The sequence below is a fragment of the Lipophrys pholis genome (assembly GCF_963383615.2).
Source record: "Lipophrys pholis genome assembly, chromosome: 12".
NCBI lineage: Eukaryota > Metazoa > Chordata > Actinopteri > Blenniiformes > Blenniidae > Lipophrys > Lipophrys pholis.
In genome coordinates, this window is record NC_137641.1 from 28,064,055 (window position 1) to 28,084,062 (window position 20,008).

The 20,008-nt window shown below is 41.5% G+C and overlaps 1 protein-coding gene across 1 annotated transcript; it reads left to right on the forward strand.

Moving 5' to 3' along the window:
• The first annotated feature begins 1,644 nt into the window (after positions 1 to 1,644).
• On the forward strand, positions 1,645 to 18,725 carry aif1l (allograft inflammatory factor 1-like). Its single transcript, XM_080476389.1, has 6 exons — positions 1,645 to 1,812; positions 2,022 to 2,083; positions 3,955 to 4,021; positions 11,068 to 11,109; positions 11,879 to 12,044; positions 16,713 to 18,725. The coding sequence occupies exons 1-6, from the start codon at positions 1,794 to 1,796 to the stop codon at positions 16,798 to 16,800; spliced, it is 444 nt and encodes a 147-aa protein (XP_080332515.1). The 5' UTR covers positions 1,645 to 1,793; the 3' UTR covers positions 16,801 to 18,725.
• The last annotated feature ends 1,283 nt before the right edge of the window (positions 18,726 to 20,008 follow it).

The window sequence follows — 20,008 nt, forward strand, 5'->3', positions numbered from 1 at the left end:
GGATCCTCACATTGGCCTTCGACAGTAGTTCATTGTGGATCACATCAATTCCAGTTTTTTTGAGATCCATGAGCAGTAATGATAATTAAAATAATAAGAACAAGCATTCTCCTTTCAAATATGGTCTTCTCCCTTCCTGCACTGAATCACTGGCCATAGGTGACATAAAGTGGGAAAACGTGTCATATTATTTACAATCTTTTCAATACCTTTATGACCAAAAGATTCACTTTTTCTCTCTTTCCAGCATCGGAGCAACAAAACATGTTTAACTATCACAATTATCTTAACTTTTGATCCCTGGGCCATTAAATACCTGTTGACCTGGACCTTCGTGTTTTATTATCTCCATCACATGTAATCCTGTTTCACCTCATAATTTGTTAATCTTTATGTTGATCTGCAAAGGGAGCAGCACCTGTAATTTCATTATATGTGACTTATAATGACAATAAAGCTATTCATGGATTTATTCATTGAACTGACCTCATAAAATTGAGCATAAAAGTGTTGATATAGTATTTCTTTAAACTGTTTCATCAGTTCTTGCAATTTTAGATGCTTTAACCATTTTAGATGTTTTATCTTTGTTCAATCCATTTAGATAGTTTAAACCATATTAGACAATAAACACTTCCATCATGGCCTTTTTTGTTGTTAATTTCTCTCCACTTGTTAAACAGACCGGTAAACCTGCCTGCTTCCAAGGTGGAACGTTAAACATTGATCATGCGCATTGAAGAAACTGATACAACAAACTCAGCTCATCTCATTTAAGTGTCGCTTTTGCAGCTTGAACTGTGATGTTAATGTTTATTTAATAACATAGTTGTGAAAGCTGCAGGTTGCCACTACATAAGGGGGTGAAGAGCCAAAAGAGATGCAGGTTGCAGACCCGTGCATCAGTAAAATGTACTTCTTTGGTTAAAAAGGCAAAGCAAGGCAAATGTATTTCTGGAGCACCATTCAGAGATAAAGCAATTCACAGTGCTTTACAAGGAAATAAAGGAAATACATTAAAGTGAGGCGATTAAGAAAGGAATAAAAAGGAGAATAAATGAAGCAGCAACTTTGTTAAGCCAAAGGGAATAATATAGTAAGTAAAATCTATTTTTTAATGGATGGACTGAACAAATTCTAATGTTTTAAGGCCTGACTTAAAAGAAATGAGTGTGTCGCCAGTCCTCAGATTCCACAGGTGAGGAGCGTGGAAAGTAAAAGCTGATTCTCCACTATGGAACACTTAGTACACCTATCCCAGAGGCCCGTGGTGCTCTGGACATTTCTGTCTGGAGTTTTGCATGTTTCCCCGGTGTGGTTTTCCTCCCACGGTCCATAAACATGTATGTGAGGATAACTGCTGAGGATAAGTGTATATGGTTTCTGAACCTTGCTCGGTCAGAAATCCTTTAATTCCTGCAATATTGTGCCGATGATAGCAAGCTTGTTTTGTGCTCGTTGGATTTTTGTGGAAAAAGGTAGGTGGTAATAAATGCGGTTAAAATAGTAGATGATAAAATAAGTTATACTATCATGTAAACAAAGCAACATCGTTTACAGTTCCTTGTAGAAAATAAAAGGGAGGGGGGGTAGGGTTCGGTGCCTTTATTCTGAAAAGCCACACCGGATGTTGTCTCCATGGCTACGCCAGCTTTCACGCCGGTGCCGAGTGGCCCGTTGAGCCCGATTTGAACAGGAGTCCGACCTAAAACAGCAGCGTCTGCCTCTGGCTCGGACCTTTTTTTTTTTTTTTACTACTTTTCTGGATCTACACGTCTCACACCAGCTGCGGGATGCCTTCAAATGTCCAAGGTAGAAAGAAATTACTAAAAATAACGAGTTTATCCCCCCCCCCCCCCCCCCGCTACATCTGCGCGCGCGCGTATTTGTATGTGTGTGTGTGTGTGTGTCTCGCCAAGCTGTAAGATTAGCGTCCCTACAATAGAGCATCTGAGGCCGACAGCTAAGCCTGTGTCGTTATTAACCCGCTATTTCTGTTCAAATGTGATATTCTCTTACAGGTGGGAAAACCTTCGGGCTGCTAAAGGAGCAGCAAAGGCAAAAACTGGAAGAAATAAATAAGGTAAAGGTGCCCCGCTTTTTTTTTTTCTTTTTTTAATGGGAATTTGCATACACTTGACTCGGCATTGGCCTTGTATTTGAACGCACCACTGGTGAAGAGGAGGAGGATGTGGAGGCATGGCATTCCGTTCCAGTTTTAACTGTCCCCGAAGTGCAGTGAATAATAAACAGCCGTTAAAATGACTTGTTGAAACCCCTCGTTTTCTCGCCCCCTTAACCTCTGCAATCGATCTGCAGAGGTTCAATTTGAAGGCCTTGCTCTCGCACAAACAGGTGCTTCTTGTTATTACCTTACCTACGTCACCTACATGTCTGCAAAATCTGTGTCTCCTCTGACATTTACTGTGTCACAGCACCATCCTCTCATCCTGTGGTTTCACATCCCTCATTTGTTCCAGAACATGATGGGTTAAGATCTAAAATAATAATAATAATGATGATGTCCTGTACAGAGGATTTGCATCCTGATGTAATGAAACATCCATATGTGTTTGATTTTACAAATGCAGACACCCCACAGGCGTAATCGGAGAAGTTTGACTGCGGCGGTCAATGATCAATAGCGTGTAAATACAGATGTTCAGTGTGGTGAATCGCCTGTGTGGTCACTGTCACTATAGCTTTTACATTTTACATTACGGCAGTGGTTCCTACATACTTGCCTGCCTCTCCTTGCAGCTGAGAGGGTGCCTTGTCCTTAAATCACTTTCATACTAATGTCTCATATAATCCAGCGTGACATCACTTAATAACACACCTCGCCCATGAGGTTAGGCTTTGCGGAAACTCTTTAGCCGTCATTTGTTTGTACCACTTATACCTTATTTTGGTTTCAAACAGTCCCAGCTACAGCGAGACAGATTTTAGTTTGATAAATGACTTCTATCAGTGATTGTTGCAAATCGTCACCCTGTCAAACTAAAGGTCTAAATCTTTTTTTTTTAAATAAAAAAAAAAAAGTGATAATCTTGATATTTGAAAAATAGGTTTTATTGTGATTTAGACTAAATAAAGTAATCATTTTGGCATATGCATGATCTTTTTTCAACTACATATGAAGGCTATATTAACAGAAATGGAAAGCTTCCTTAAGAGCTGGGCAAAAAGAGTAGTAATTATGTTGGTTTAAGAAGGAAATGATATATACAAACGCTACACAGAGCAACTATTTCAGCTTCTATTGCATCACTTCTGCTACTAACAATATTTATAAATGATTCATGGTTTTGGGCACACACACGCAATGGTGCCTTTTTGTCCCTAAAAGATTGGTTTGACCCTTAACCCCTCACTCGAGTAGCTTGAAACTGCCAAATCTAATGTGTCAGCCCAAGAAGAAAGCGATTTTAGTTTAGTTATTTTGAACAGAAGAACATAATTCTACAGTGTCACCTGTGTGAGGACACTCCATCGTGGGGGTCGCTGAGTCAGGCCTCACTCCACCACAAACATCCAGTTGTGGCGTTTATCCTGCTCTCCCTTAATTACAAGCTCGACAGACACACAGAGGTCAGCGTGGAGAGAGAGAGAGAGAGAGAGAGAGAGAGAGAGAGAGAGAGAGAGAGAGAGAGGGAGTAAAAAAACCCATCTCATGCGATCTCTCCTTTCAAGAGGAGACAGAAAACGAGTCCTGCGTGGCAGATTGCATCATTATAATTTCATTAGAGCGGCTCCCTTCAGGCTGTTTCGTGCCCGTGTGAGCCGTTCCAATTAATGAATATAGTGATGAATAATGACAAATTAGGAGAAGATCTTAAAGGTTGTATGTCATCGTCCGTGACGGCATAACAGTGAGATGAATTGCGGCGGCAGATTTTTTTCAGGTTTTTCTGATCGATGTCTGGTTTATTCACGCCCTCTTCCTCTTTTCAGGAATATCTGGAAGACCAGAAATACAGGGACGAAGACGACCTGGCTGAGAAATTGGAAGGTTTTAAAAGTAAGCACATCCTCCTCCTCCTCCTCCTCATCTTCCTCCTCTCAGATGTTTTGGTATCTCCTGTTTTTGACTGCAAGTGTTTCTTTTTCCACTCCCAAGTATTGAGGGTGGGACGCAATCTTATCCTCTATGTGTTTCGTATCTGTCTGCAGGCTGCACACACATTGGGCTCTAGTCGTTTTTGTTTTTCTCTGTGGGAAAGCCTAACTGCTGCAGATTTTTTTGGGGGGGGTTGAAAAATCTGCAAGGCCAAGTCCTCAGTGGCCTGGGAGGAATGTGCCTGGGCGTTTCTCTTCTTCTTGTTACAGTATTCAGAACTTAAGCTTTGTAAAATCGTCCTGGGAGATTACAAACAAACTATCACGACTTTGTTAATTATTGTAAAATAAAATTCGCCAGAATTTGTGAAGAACCCCTCCCCATTCCTCAGATATTACACTTGTGTATATCAAAAGGCTGCAGAGGGCCCACTTAATTTTCTTTTTTTATCCGGTCACAACTAGTTTATTCAAATAAGTGTGTGCATGTTTTGAGATGAGGAATATGCTCCAGTGTCCTACTTACTTTGTGAGCCTGCTGGAGGAAATGGAGCAGCAATGTATAAACAGAAAGACGACCTGACACCCAGGTCCTGGGAGACTTCTTCTCTCTCTCTCTCTCTCTCTCTCTCTCTCTCTCTCTCTCTCTCTCCTCTCTCCCTCTCTCTCTCTTGCCATACCATCGCAGTGACCCAGAGGTCAGCATCTAACTACCAGCCACATCACATTAACGCATTTTATGGCAAATCTACCTTAATTAAACATTGATGTGAAGGCTTTAACAAGCATTTTGCTCACTCTTCCTGGATTTAAGCGCAGAGTGAAGAAGTTATTTTTTGTTTTATTGCTTCATTTCTGCAAAGCTCTTTTAGCTCATTAAGCGATCGTGATCTTTGCTGGGAGTGTCTCGGCGTAATAAAAGTGAAACCTGCCTTTTCATGCTCTGCGTAAGCCGATGAGGTGCCACATAGCCATTACCCTTCACTTCATGAGCACCAGATGCACCATGGGATATTAGATTTTTCTAAAATAGTCCCAAACTGTGACGTCAGTGTAACGTGCTAAAAAAAGGAAGCAAACTTGTGAGGCTTTACTGTCCCTCTGGAAATGACTTGAACTTGATAATTAGGTCCCCGATTACGTGACACTGGGGTTTTCGTTTCAGAAAAGCTTAGTGCGTTTATTCGTTTCGAAAACGATGTGCGTTTCCACGGAAACGGCTGAAACGCTGAAAACGACATTTAGCATGTCAGGTCACACGAGTTGGCCTTGACATGCTAAAGGGATTCTGATCGAAACAAACTGCAGGCTCCGTTTCCACAACGTTTCAGAAAAAAATATATAGTTTTTTTGTGTTTTTGATTCGGGTGTTATATTTACACGTTCTGAAAATGGCATTTTTCCTGAAACGCCTTGTTAACGGGGCCTGACGTTTGTTCGATGGAGGCCACCGTTGTTGTTGTTGTTGTCCATCTACTTGTGCATGTGCAGAAGAACTATTTTCTACAGCCGCAGTTCGCATGCGCAGGAGGAGCATTTCATAGAAGTTGCGGTTTCCCTCGTTAATATGGAGACAGAGTCGGAGCATTCTTGAAAATCTTGCTCTCAAAATGCAGGCTTATATTTCTGCTACTACCAAGTGATAAACACATACTGATCATCTCTATATTTGACATTTATATTCATATATTTGCAAATTTTATAAAAGAAAAAGGGTTTTTTGGTTTGTTACAACAATCACACATGTAAGAAAACTCCCCAATTAAGAGGAAAAAAAATAATGACAGTCATCATAAAACTTTTCTGTCAACAAGCATGACCACTGGAAAACAAAGAATTTAATATAGAAATGTTATAGAAATGACAAAGTCAATTATTATGATTGATAGTACATGTTAGTTGGTAGATTTATTGTGTCATTTATAGTTTTAACAAGTTTGACTGCCTGATCTCAAAGCAGCTCAAATAAAAGTGTTTGCATCAACAGCAGGTTTTATTTGGTTTCTAACTGCATTTATGAGGCAAGAACCATGTTCCCAGCTTTTTACTGACACTCACTCTTTTATGTCTTTTCCTTCTAAGCAGGAGATATCGTGACTCTCCTGTATGACTCTGACTCTTATTATATAAATGAGTTATCCCACTCTGCAGCCTTTTATTACAACCCCCCTCCTCCCCGCCCCCGGGTCGCCACCACCCGCCACTTCTTTGTCATCGGGTCATTCTGAGCCCCAGCAATGTCAAGAAAATGTTTTCAACACGACACGCTTGAAAAAAGATCAGATTAATGGATTTGTGGCGCTGTTATTATCCGTTACTTTACCGCTGGTAACCTGATAATTATGTCTCTAACTTTATGAAATGCCGCTGTGGTGTTTGTGTACGTTTGGGCAAATTGACACTGAAAGCATTTCCTGTCAGAGAACGTACACACTGTGATCGCTGCGTTATCGGGACGCGAGTGAGTGATTAGAGACGGCCTTTTATGTTACAGCAACTCTGTGACAAAGACCTGGACACCGAGACTTTTCCTCAAGCGAACTGTTAATAGAGTCTGTATATTACTTTAGTGCAAAGCTCCTGCTCAGCCGCACTGGGAGAAATACTGTTAAAATTAATAGTTAAACCAGCATGAACGTCATTTAAACTGTTAACATGTTGACATTTATCAAAGACTTCCTTTTCTAAATATCCCAAAAGTGTTTCATATAACTGAAAACCTGAACGTTATTGTTTCCCGTTTGCCTCAGTGGTACTTGAATATTAGATTTCTCTACTTTTGTGGCAATAAAATTTTATGATTTTCAATTCTTTGGTTTGATCCCACTGCTGAACCATGCTGCGCGATACGAGGAGTATGAACAATTTGCAGTAATATTCATTAATATATTATACAATATATTATTCTGACAGTTTTGAGCAGAAACATGCACATTAGTGGCCTCTGGCCTGCTGGAGGTCATCTTGCAGGGCTCTTGCAGTGCTGCTCCTGTTCCTTCTTCCACAAAGGAGGAGGTAGTGGTCCTTGCTGCTGGCTTGTTGCCGTCCTACGCCCCCCGCCACATCTCCTGGTGTCCTGGCCTGTCTCCTGGTATCTCCTCCATGCTCTGGACACTGTGCTGGGAGACACAGCAGACCTTCTTGCCACAGCTCGCGTTGGTGTGCCATCTTGAGCTGCACAACCTGAGCAGCTTGTGTTGGTTGTAGACTCGCCTCCTGCTGCCTCGAGGACCGAGAACACTAACAACATTCAAAAGTGGCCAGAACTTCAGCCAGAAACCAGGAGAACAACGTCGTGGTTTGTGGTCACCACCTGCAGAACCACTCCTTTATAGAAGTTGTCTTTCTAATCGCCTCTCATTTCCACATGTTGTCTGTTTCATTTGCACAACAGGTGGAATTGATTCACAATTAGTGTTGCTTCCTAACAGGACAGGTTGATTTCACACCAGTGTGATATACTTGGAGTTGCATTGTGTTGTTTAGGTGTTCCCTTTATTTGTTTGAGCTGTGTATTATCAATTATAGATAACAACTCACAACAGAAACAATTCACAACAGTCGCAGCTTTCCTCTGTGTTGAAGTGTCATTTGGATCTACAGAACATGAATGCAGAGTGCATAAAAACAGCATTTAATGGCAGTTGACTCAGGTTTTAGTGCATGTTGGCGTCACGATAATGATCAACTTGCAGCATGTTGTGAAGCCCGACTGCTGACGCGTCAACGTGTTGGATTTCTGAGCGAGGCCTTCAACCGCCATCGCTCATCCCATAAAAAAGCAAACTCAATCATGTGGATTACGACCTGCTGTAGCAACCCAACATCATCATCATCATCTACTTTATTTCACGTTTGATTGTCTTTGTTAACTATCATCCTGCTGTGGTTCTTTGAAATGTTTATGGAGTTGAATAATTAGAAGAGAATTGATATACTCTGTACACGTGTGTTATTTACATAAATATCAAGAGTGAGTGTCAGTGTTGAAGTCCTGCTATAGCGTTTGTGTTCTTGTTCAGTACTGAGACATATCTGTATTTATCATATTATAATTCTGAACGCTTTTCTCTTTATCTAACGTCATAAGTATATGTTGTACAAGTTAGATTATAAAGACCTGACACACATAATGAATTGTAAGGAGAGTGGAAACAAACAAAAGCCATGTTGATTTTCTCCCTGAGCGTCAGTCTTTACTAATTGATGGGAAAATTTCTTCAGTAGAAAAGCAGCTTCTGATTGTTGAGCTCGGTACAAAGACACAAACTCGAGGATTCAGAGTACATCTAGACGACATTGCAGCCTTTATAAGGCATGTTAAAAGAAAGCAGAATATATATGTTTTATCTATATAATTGCGGCTTTGATTTAGAATTTGTCGTTTTGCGATTGGCTGAAGGAATCTAGGTCAGGAGGAAACAACTGAGGAGCTCGGTTTTGTTCAGCTGAGACACTCTCTGTGGCTGCAGATGATCAACAGGCTGCAAGACGACAAGTGGCCCTCTGAAAAAAACGTGTGTGTGTGTGTGTGTGTGTGTGTGTGTGTGTGTGTGTGTGTGTGTGTGTGTGTGTGTGTGTGTGTGTGTGTGTGTGTGTGTGTGTGTGTGTGTGTGTTGGGAGGCCCGCTCCTCAGAGTTTACGAACAGGGTTACTATTGTCCTGTCCCACTCCCCAAAGGGGTTCACACAGTTAACACAGTCCCCTCTCCTCTCCCGCCCAACACACACACACACACACGTACAGAGCTCCCATTGTGGGACAGAAATAGCAAGTGTAATCTGAATAAAGTGGTCTTCCAGAGAAAAGAGATTGGGGGCGAAATTTCGTGAGAAGCAGGGGAAATATCAGTTGGACTCGCAGAGAAGCAAGGAAGGTTTAACGAGAATAAAAAACTTATCATACCTCCTCCAACAACAACAACAAAACGTAACAGGATATGTTTTTGTTGTCTTATTCAGACAATCTGGTTTGTCACACTGGATTGAAATGATCCAAAATAAATCCCCATCAGGCTGTCGGGAGTTTATGTTCTTCTTTTTTTATGTGTGCAGCCTGAAGCTGAACGTATCAATAGTTGGGAGTGAGATTGTATAAGTTTACGCAAATGTCATAGTGAATATTTGTTCGGCACTATTGCCGCACTGCAAGAATGTGCCTGGTTTGGATTTGCTGACTGAGTGTTTTTTTTTTTGTTTGGAGCTGCATGTTTTACACTCTGGCTTCCTCACAGATTCCATAGAGGTGCTTGTTAGAGTAATGGGTGACTCCTAAATTGTCTGTGTGGGTGTAGTGATGCTTTGTGTCTCCATGATGGATTGGTGACATGTTTCGGATGTACCCTTTGACAGGATCAAACTCCTTGCAACCCTTACTAAGAAAAACTGGTTTTAAAGAGGTGGATGGACGGATGGATGGAAAATTGTCTGTAGCTTTTAATCAAGCTCCATCCAACTTAACATGTCATTTATACGTTTTAAGTGAAAAATGCATCGTTTTTGCATTTTCAGTTCCATATTTACACAGAAATGATTTGAAAACGATGCAGTTTTGCTTTTTTTTTCTTTTTCTTTTTCTTTTTGTAATCAAACCACACACATGCTCACAGAGAATATGCTGTCAACATTACCAATGACATGTACATTTGCACGGACAGACAATGAAGTTGGATGGCTGTTATGAGCGATTCTCAACAATAAAACTACCAAGTCCCAGGAGAATATAGACTGGGAGTCGCCACGCTCTGGGGACCGCCATTGTTGTACATGTAATGGTGCTTGTGTAGAAGACGGAGTCTGAGATTTTAAAAAATTGCCTTTACAGTATCTCCAAACACCGTGATCAGACACTCAAAACGCACCAAAGATTTTCGGTATTCACTTGAAAACTTTGTGTAAACGGAGCCTTAGAGTCACGAATTCCTCTCAAATGCATGTTTTGCTTTTTGTTTTTTATGAATGCAAGTCTAACTTGGGTACCCCTGGGTAAAAAGACCTTAGCACACACATGGAGAACATGCAAACTCCATCAGGAAACCTTCTCAGCTCCTTTTATATTGAGAGACCACACCAACGTACAGCCCAAAGCCAGTATGATTATGAGTTCGAGGGGCCTTCTGTGTACAGTTTGCATGTCTAAAAATATAAGTTTATACGTTAATTGCTGTATAAAATGGCCTAAGTCACTCATGGGTGTGAATATGTGTGTCTGTCTCTCTTCGTGTTTTCCTCTTGACCCACTACAACATGTCCTGTTTGTCCCCTGCATGTCGGATAAAGCTGTAAAGAAGACGGACGGATTATTCTTTAATATTAAATGTATTTATCAGATCCGGTATGTCTTTCTGTGAACTCTCATAATTCTTCACTAAACGTGTCATCTGTTTGGAGGGTCCCAGCGATCTGTCTGCGTGTTGCATGGCTTAACGGATCAGATTAAATTCGGGCGAGTAATAACGGGAGGGAAAACTCTTTATCTGAGCTTTTCAGTCCACACATTATTATTTTTTTGTTTTGTTTGTTCTCCTTCCTGATTGCAGCATTTGAACTTAAAGTAGCCTTTTAACTTCCTGACCTCCTTGCCGTTAATCCGCCTCGCATTGTCGACTCCACTCAGCTGCCCTTTGCCCGCTTCCCACTAACTCTCTCACACACACACACACACACACACACATGAAAACCCCACCTGTCATTATCAGCTGTTTGTGTCTTTCTTTTTTTTCTCTCTCTCTCTCCTTTCGCCAGGTCAGCTGTCGGCACAATGGAAGACTCTAAAAAACAACACACCCTGTTCAGTGTTATGCTGACATGCAAGGTGGCATGGTCGGCGTTGTTCCAAGGGGTGTGTGTGTGTGTGTGTGTGTGTGTGTGTGTGTGTGTGTGTGTGTGTGTGTGTGTGTGTGTGTGTGTGTGTGTGTGTGTGTGTGTGTGTGTGTGTGTGTGTGTGTGTGTGTGTGTGAGACGAAAATAAATAGTTGGTAATAGTCTCCTGCGTGTTTGTGTTTTGCAGATAAATATGCCGAGTTTGACCTGAACGACCAAGGAGAGATCGGTGAGTAATAACCGCCTCCAGGACACCAGCTGCAGCCCCGATAACAACTGTCAGCCGACCTCATGTGCGGCGTCAACACGAGGGAGCAGTAATTAATACTGGGCGTGTGTAGTCTGGCCGCTGTGAACACAGGAGACGAGCAGGCTCGCGTATCACAGCCGTGTCCTGCATGTAAAGCGAGACCAAAGTGTGTGAAAGACCTTCAGTGGTGGAGCAAACACGAGATATGAGCATTGTCTTTGGGTCGGCCAATAAACTGCTTTAAATGTTGTTGTTGATTTTTAACCACATTATCCATCACAAGTGATCTTTAATCAAGGTGCTTGACAACTACAAGAGTACATACACGTTTGTACAGTACACATTGTTTTGAATGACAAACGAGATCTGTTCTTTACTTTTTACGTTTTTTTCACTCGTGTACTGTATTTAACGCCACAAGCACAAGTTGAGCGCATATTTATTTCAATGCAATGCTCCTCCCAGAGCCAAAGCACACATTATGCTGGCAGTTTTTTGAAGGCTGAGCAACACTTCTCACAGTAAATTGCCGTGAACTTGTGGCATTTTTGTTTGTTTTTTTTTGTACTCAAGTCAATGTAAATGATGCACTTTCACATAAGCAGTCTCCAAGTGCTTTACCGTGTCAATCGCCCACACGCCGTGTGGTTTTCTTTAATGTAATGTTCCTGTGAGAAAACCAGGTTGGCATAAAGATAAATGCATGGAAGTGATTCACGTCTTCCCTCCTGATGATGTTGCCTCTCAGATTTGATGGGTCTGAAGCGGATGATGGAGAAGCTCGGCGTGCCCAAGACCCACTTGGAGTTGAAGAAAATGATTGTGGAGGTGACGGGCGGCGGCAGCAGCAACACCATCAACTACCGGGACTTTGTCAAGATGATGCTGGGCAAGCGCTCCGCCGTGCTAAAACTGTAAGTGTTGATATTTTCACACACTGTGTCTGAAGCTTCTGCTGGTTTTCACGCGGAACCATATGTCTGAGAGGGAGGATGTGTATTGTGTGTGCTGTGTGCCGTGTGCCATGTCAGCTGATTGTTCTCCCCCTCGGCGGAGGGAGGGGCTCCGGGGATGGCTCTCCATGATGTCACGACTCGCATGCTGCCGTGGTCATTACTCACTATGGCAACCAAACCCATCAATGTCGCCTATCCATAGTCAACTCATCCTTATCTTTAGCTGGGATCATGCGCTTAGGTAAGCGATTATAGGCTGATTAACCACTGACAGGCATGTTGGGCTGCAAAAAAAACCCTCCTGAATCTTTTGAGAAAACTCTTTTACGACAGACATGAGATATTCCTACAGTTTTTAATAGACACGGGCATTCATTTCCATTTGATGTTAAACACAGGAAAGTGAAAGCCCTTTAAAGCAGCCGTAATGTGGGAGAGCTTGTAGGAGCCACAGCCAGAGTGGCTGCTGCGTCTCATCAGCTATGCCGTGCTTAGCTGGCTGGACTCTTCAGCAGACAAATCTCATAATCCCTGAAACACCGAGCAGAGGAAACGCATAACTTTTCCTTGTTTGCTTTCAACCATTTTTCAAAAAGTGTGTCCCATAATCCCCCCACCCCCGGCTGTCTAAAACTGGATCATTCCCTTCCTGCCTCACTCATCTTGGGTTTTAGTAGGATTGTCTCGGTTTTCCAGAAATAGCTCATGTTAGTATTATTTTCACCAAGGCCATCGAGGGTTCAACCAGAAGGTCAGAAAAAGTCATTTCACTACACAAAATCTATGTCGGTGAGCTTGTACTGCCTGCAGATATCATACTGCTTGTTTCCATTACATTTGGGTTATTAATATAAAAAGTGCCCAATAAACAAAACGTGTCATCATTACAGACCAATTAACTTATGGTTTTTAGTCAAGTAAGTATTTTTTCAGGTGCACAATCGTTCTCAGATTGTGAGAAAATTTGCTCAATGCAGGTCAATAAAATTTACCATTGCAACAAGTCGCTCACGTAGTCTTGAACCTAAACTGAACGGAATAAGGAGCACGGCGTGCTGACGGCCTCTACGATGTGTCACCAATGTATGGTTACCACACTATCAGCATAATTTACTGTACATGCAGCGAAAGACTGACTGACCTGTGATAAGTCATGTTTCCATGCATTGTGCAATCGTGGTCTGGTAAAATCACAACGACAGAATTGTGCAATATGAGAGAAAAGTGCAATCAATTACACAATAATGTAATCACTCTGACAGCTCCAACAACTTCAAGGCATGTTGGGGGAATTAAACCAGCAACTTTCAGATTGAAAGATGACCCCAGCTGACCCCCCCCTCCGTGTCTCCTGCATGTTGGGGTTTTTCTGTCTTCTCCTTCACCCGACCGCCTCGGGGATCCGCCGACGGCAGCGGAGGCCTCACAACGCCTCCCTTGTCGCGTTGTTGTTGTTTCGTGTTCGCGTGGTGAGGAGGGAGGAGCCGAGGGCACCGAGCCGTTTCAGAATCGCGTTATTCAAAGCATTTGGCAGGACAACAATTGATTTTGCTGCAATTAGAGGGAAAAAATGATTGAGGTCAGGCTTCGCAGTGGAGCTCTTAGGCCGCATTACAGCAGCGCTCAGAGCACGCACCGCGAGCGTAGTCTGCTCACACCGAGATGTTGAATGACAGATATGTGACGTGGTAACAGCTGGGAGGCTTATTTAATTATACACAAAGTATAATTAACCTTGTTTTTGTCTAACGAAGCTAACACATAAGCTAAAATAAATACATGCATGAATAATTGTATTTATTTTTTTATTTTTTTACTCCAGATGCTCTTCTTGCCACCAGGATACATCATAACAATCATTCCTGCTGGACTCACACACATGTTTCACACATGTACACTAACATTTTAAAAACAGCATGTTTGTTTGGTTCCAGCAGTATTATTTCGAGTTGATTGTCGTCATTAATGACCTGTTATGTCGGGGGGATGTCGAGCAGGAGTAACGCGGGGTAGGTGAGCGTGTTTGCCAGAGATATGGAGTTCGAGTTGCCGAGTGCCTGTTGTCGATTGGATCATTGCTCCTTATGAGCTTAGCGGAGCTTTGCAGAGTTTTCCAAAAAAGGAAATCAAAGACAGGCATTCACTCTGAATAGTTTGTGTCAGCGGAGCCAGCGTGCGGCTTAAACCCCACTATTCCCCTCGGCCCCTCCGTGGTCGTCGTGTCCCCCCCCCCCCCCCCTCATTCCTTTTCTCTCTCTTAACTTCAGCCGCCTCATACCCCGACTGTAACTGTGGCTCTCTGCATCTTCCTCTTCCTACTCTTGTTTGTTTACACCGTTTAGCTCTCTTTAATTACCCTCTGTCTTCCTCATTTACATATAAATTGACTTTTTACTGCCTTGACGCCTCTCTCCATGGTGCTGACGGCCCCGAGTCCGGCGTCTGTCTGTATTTGTACCTGTTTAAATCAAATTCACTCAAAACCATTAGTCAATTAATTGCTTCGAACAACAGTTAATTTTCTGCGTTCATCCAATCAAAAGTATCAGAAGGGACCTTGTTCTAGTTTTCCGAATTGCACAAAGTTGCTGCTCTCCTGTTTTGTGATAAGAGGGTATATATTTAAAAAGAATTAATATTTTAGGTTGAGATCGGCTTTTGAGAGTCATAAAGTGCCATTTGAAGACATCAGTTTAAACTTTGGGAACCTATAACAGGCTTTTTTATGTTTCTTTTCTAAGCATTTTTCTTTAAAAGTGCCTGGTATATAAGTTAAAAAAAAAAAAAAAAAAAAGAAGTTTTACCACCTCTAGTGTTGGACACAACCCAACACTGAGATATCAGCGATGCTGCCATGAAAGCCAACAAACTAGCATTAAGCGTCAAAGCCACGCTGTCAGGGTGAGTTTCTAAAAACAAGCATAATACAGCAGTTATGGGAGTTTTCTGGTCATTTCACTGCATTTTTCGTCAAAAAGTATCATTAGAATTGTCTTCGCGTCGAGATTATCGTCCTTTTCTGTCATAATTGTTTGGTTTTGTGAAACTATAGACATTTTCATGGCGTACGCTCTGCGCCACTACAAAGAAACACTTCAAAGTTTAAACTTAAAGGTTATTTTGGCCGTGTTTCACCGGAAATGAAATTGGGCTTTGTGTGTGTTGGACACCCCTGGATTAGACGGTCTGAATCAAATTGATTGCGGTACTTTGTAGTTCTGTAACATACTTTGAAAAGTGTTCTAGTGTTGTGTTAATTTAATAGTAAAGGCATCCAACAGTAAAATTTGCAAAATAGAATCGAGGATTAGTGTGTTATCGCAGTACATGCATCCAGTCTCCTCAGAAGGCGGCTGGGATTGTTTCCTGGGCCTCAGCGCCTGCTGCAGTCCTTCCTGTTCTCCTCCGTACAGCTGGAGAACCACAGGACTTGGCAGAAGTACTCGCATTCTTCACTACAGTACAAGTACACACGCTTGTGTATAAAGGACGTTGGTAAAACTGCCTCAATTGCTTTCCTTGAATGAGGGTCAACGTGAAATGTGCTGGAGGTGGAGCTTATGTCACACACTACGAATCCCTTCAGTTTGGGAGGAGTGGAAACGGCTTTAAGTTGTCGACTGTGATCAGCAGCTGCTTTCATCGTCTCGCCAAAACCCCGAATGATCCTCGTAGATCGGAGGTGGGAAACTAGTTTTCCCAGAAATTAGTGGAACTATTGAGGGCCGAGACGTAAGTTGACTTGAAGTTTTGCTCAGTTAGATTTGTCTCTTAATAAAAAGGTTTTATATTAGTTTTTTTACACGATTTTATGAGCTGCTGTTGCTCTGCGTCACTTCCTTTCAGTTTTTGTCTGGAAATCATAATCACATTTCTTTGATTATTTGAGTTCAGTGAATTAGTAAATAAAAAAACTATATTTTTCTCATTAATCATTGTTTTGTTTTGTTTCATCAACATCCGTTTCCTGAGGTAACAATCACTCGCTCTGCTTGTCAAGAAGCTGCACGAGTATTTATGAGCGAAAGAGCCGTTTCTGTCACTTCCCACCAAAATAGAATTTAAATGAAGCTGCAGAACATTTTAAAATGAGGCGAACACAGTTTAAAAAGTGTCATGCATAGTTTTGATACACGCCCCCCAAAAACATAAAATAGCATTCATGTAATTTAAATACCAATTTAGAATGAGAAACATTTCATTTAAGCAGTTGTGCATTTTTTCACCCTCATTTTTATGTTTTTTTTAGCTATTTTAACGTATATTTTTTCCCCTGATTTATGCTGGTTTTAGCTATTTTTCCAATTTTAGTTATGGTTTTAGGCCCTTTTTGGCCAAGAGTTAAAAGTAATTTCTTTTTTATTTTTTTTATTTTATTTATTTTTAAATCTTGGTTATATTATCCTTTGAGTTTGACTCCGACTACAGTTGATTATGTCATTTTTGTTCTTTGTGTTCAAATGGAGAAAGAAAAAAGAAAAGAGAATCCTCTTGATTCGTACAGTAACAAACTACAAATCTTCCTGCAGTCTCATTAGCATCTCGTCAATGTGGGGTTTCTTTTCTTTCCTTTTCTTTTCTTTTCTTTTCTTTTCTTTTCTTTTCTTACCTCCGATCTCTCCACAGTGTTTTGGTCTTCGAAGACAAAGCCAACGGTTCGCCCGGCAAGCCGGCCGGCCCTCCTCCGAAGCGGGACATCGCCAGCCTGCCGTGAAGCTCGGGACGTCCGCCGACCAGATCGCTCGCAAAGCAGAGGGACCGCCGGAGGTCCCGAAGAAGACGACGAAGGAGAAGAAGAAAAAAGAAAAAAAGAAACCCTGTGGAGTGTTGTATTGTCGTGGGACCCGTGATCGAGGATGTCATTTTTGTGAATATTACGATGTGTGCAAGGTTTCTGTTCTTTGGACGTCTGAGCCCGAAAACTCAAGGAAAGGAGATGTTTGACTGCGAATTATTCTTCATCCATTTATTTTAATTTTATAAATTTTATTCCACAGTTTTAAAAGAAATGTAGCAGTGGTAGTTGTTAGAGTTTGTGGTTAGGTGGTTTCATGGTTTCTTTTTTCTTTTTTTAAGGGAAGACTCGTAATTCTCCACCGATTGTTTTTCATTCCTGATTCTAGAGACGCTCTTTAGCTCAGCGGCGTGGGAGTAGGACCATTTTAGAAGAAGCACAAGAGTTGTTGTTGTTTCGTTTTTTCCCTCAGTATGTAAAGCTGAAATGTGGAATCGGTAACAGGGCCGCCTCGCCGTCTTAACTCACTGACGATTTGTGGTGGGGTTTTTTATTTTTTTTTTTTTGAATTTTCAGTCGCGGGAGAGTTTCAGAAATCAACCGTGGACGACTTTTCAGGGTCAGTATGAGGATTGAAGAGCTGCACCTTCAACTCCGTGGCGTTTAGCAGCAGTTCACAATGGAAGGAGTGTGATTTACACACACACACCCACACACACACACACACACACACACACACATACACACACACACACACACACACACACACACACACAGATACAAGCGGAACAAATGTACATAATATTCTCCTCGCAGTACAATCATATTCTTTCCAAGTGCCTCATCGCGCAGATACTGTAGAGCTCGAACACAGTTAGATGGAGGAGGGGGGGTGCAGTCTTCTTAGCTGATCAATTCCAGAAAACAGTTTGATGATGTGTTGTTTTCGGTTTTTTTTTTCATTGCATTGATATGTTGTTGTTGTTTTTTTTATTGTCACAGATTGTCTGAGTGAGTGAAATTCACAAGTGTTGGACTTTTTAAATGTAGTTTCTGTATTTTCCCCCCCCCCCCTCTAACTATTACTTTATGTCAGCACATTTATTCTGTTTATTGGGTAATTTATCTTCCCATGGTTTTACTCTCTCTCCTCCCCCTTTTCCCTTCATATTGTTTATCATCCATCCATCTTTGTTTCGCTGGGTTCGTGTAACCCGTACCTCCATTTTCGTCTCTTCCCCGTGTGAAGTTTCCTCGTGACTCGCCCCCCCCCCCCCCCCCCCCTCTCTCTTCACTGTGAATTTGGTACTTCTACACGCAAACGTTTTACTCGGTAATGTCGTTTTTGTTTTCCGTCCAGGAAGGTCTATCACTCGCTTTAGTGTTCTTAAGGTGCACAAACATCTGCAGACAATGAAGTTAAAAAAATAGTTTTTACACTGGCCTGTTGGAGTTTTTTTTTTTCTTTTTTTAAATTGCTCATCGTGGTAAAAATGGTGACGTCTCAGAAAAATGTGACATTTAGACGAAAAGAGTTTAGCAGGAGGACGCCGTGCCGGACGGAGAGATTAGACGCAGTACTATTTACTCCACCAGTGAAGATTGGCCGGGGGGGGGGGGGGGGGATTTCAATCGTTGCAACACGTCTTTGGCTGATAAACGTTTGCGTCTCCACGTTGTGTGATCGTCTGTCCGTCCCCATGAAGATAACATGCGAGTCGTTTGTCGTCCGCCACTGTCTGAGTCAGCGTTTCACTGTACTAATTGCTTTTCTTTCTATATTTTTTTTTTTCCCCCTCTTTAACTTTTCATGTCGCTTCGTGTACATATGTGCTTACAACACTCGAGCAATAAAAACAAAAAAAAAAATTGTTTTCCTAAAAAAATAAACTGTGGTTACGTACGATCTGTCCACGCTGTCGGTGTGTAGTAATGGAGTAATAGAGTAATGGAGTAACGGGGAGTGTAATAATAAGCAATACTCTGGCAAGCATGCTAACAGGCGGACCCAGGAGGATTACAATAAGCACCTTCGGTAATTAAAGTGATAACCACTGTTGCGTGCAATAAACCGCCCGCCAGCTTATGTAAGCACAATGGAGGAGGACGCGTTGCTGGGAGAAGAGAATCTGTTAGTGACAATGACTCCGCCCTATGGGGGGGGGGGGGTACTTCAATAGTACAGATACTTTTCTAAAGAAAAAAGTCAAAACTAATTACTTGAAATCAAAACAGATTATGAAATATACAATCATTCTTGGATTCTAATCAGCATAATTCATTGTTTTGGGCGATGCAAGAAAATATCCGCTTTAGTTGGAGGTGCAAAATGAGAAAGTTTATAAAAGAATAAATAATTAGTGATTAGAATTGAGGGTTTATGGGTTTCTTCACCTGGAGTCTCGTTTAAACCGTTTTTATTCTATTTCGAGAGTTTTGTCTCCTTACAGCAGGGAGATAAAGGTATGAAAGTACAGATACTAAAATACTTTATCAAAAGTACCAGTTGGGTGAAAAAAAAAAGTGTACGTGTAGCTCGACTATTAGCAATGACACAGATTAAGTTCCATCACATTGTTGAGTCAGAAACTAAATTGTTTTCCCAATAAGACAAAAAAAAAAAAAGGAATATTAATAACCTGATGATTCAACATTAAACTTTTCTGAATTCCATTTAAATCTTCCAGTTGGAAAAAAAAATGTATATGAGTGAAACAGAACAGGAGGTCTTGATATTCAACTGTTATTGATGTTAACTTCATTCAAATTCAGATGTGTAACCTGTTGTTGGGTTTTACGTTTAGTTTCAGGTCTTACGTCTCAAAACCAGTGAATTAAAGGTTCCTTTTGCTTTTCTTCGATTTATCTCATTAATGTGTTTATAACTTCGTGGCAAAAAAACAAAAAGTCATTCCTATCTGGAAAACAGCAAAGTGAACGTTACTTCATCCTGCACTGAAACTTTAGTGGGACGAAAAATACCATCTCTCTCTCTCTCTCTCTCTCTCTTCTCTCTCTCTCTCTCTCTCTCTCTCTCTCTCTCTCTCTCTCTCTCTCTCTGACACTGCCACCTGCTGGACACACTGAGCCAGTCATGAGTGATAGACGGGATGAAACCTGAAGCACACCAGAAGATAATAGGACTCTTCAGAACTGCTTCATTACTTTAATCCATGTAAAAATTAAA

Coding starts and splice junctions, on each gene's coding strand:
- aif1l (XM_080476389.1), top strand. Junction 4,022..11,067: donor GAAATTGGAAGGTTTTAAAA/GTAAGCACATCC, acceptor TGTGTTTTGCAG/ATAAATATGCCGAGTTTGAC. Junction 11,110..11,878: donor GAACGACCAAGGAGAGATCG/GTGAGTAATAAC, acceptor GTTGCCTCTCAG/ATTTGATGGGTCTGAAGCGG.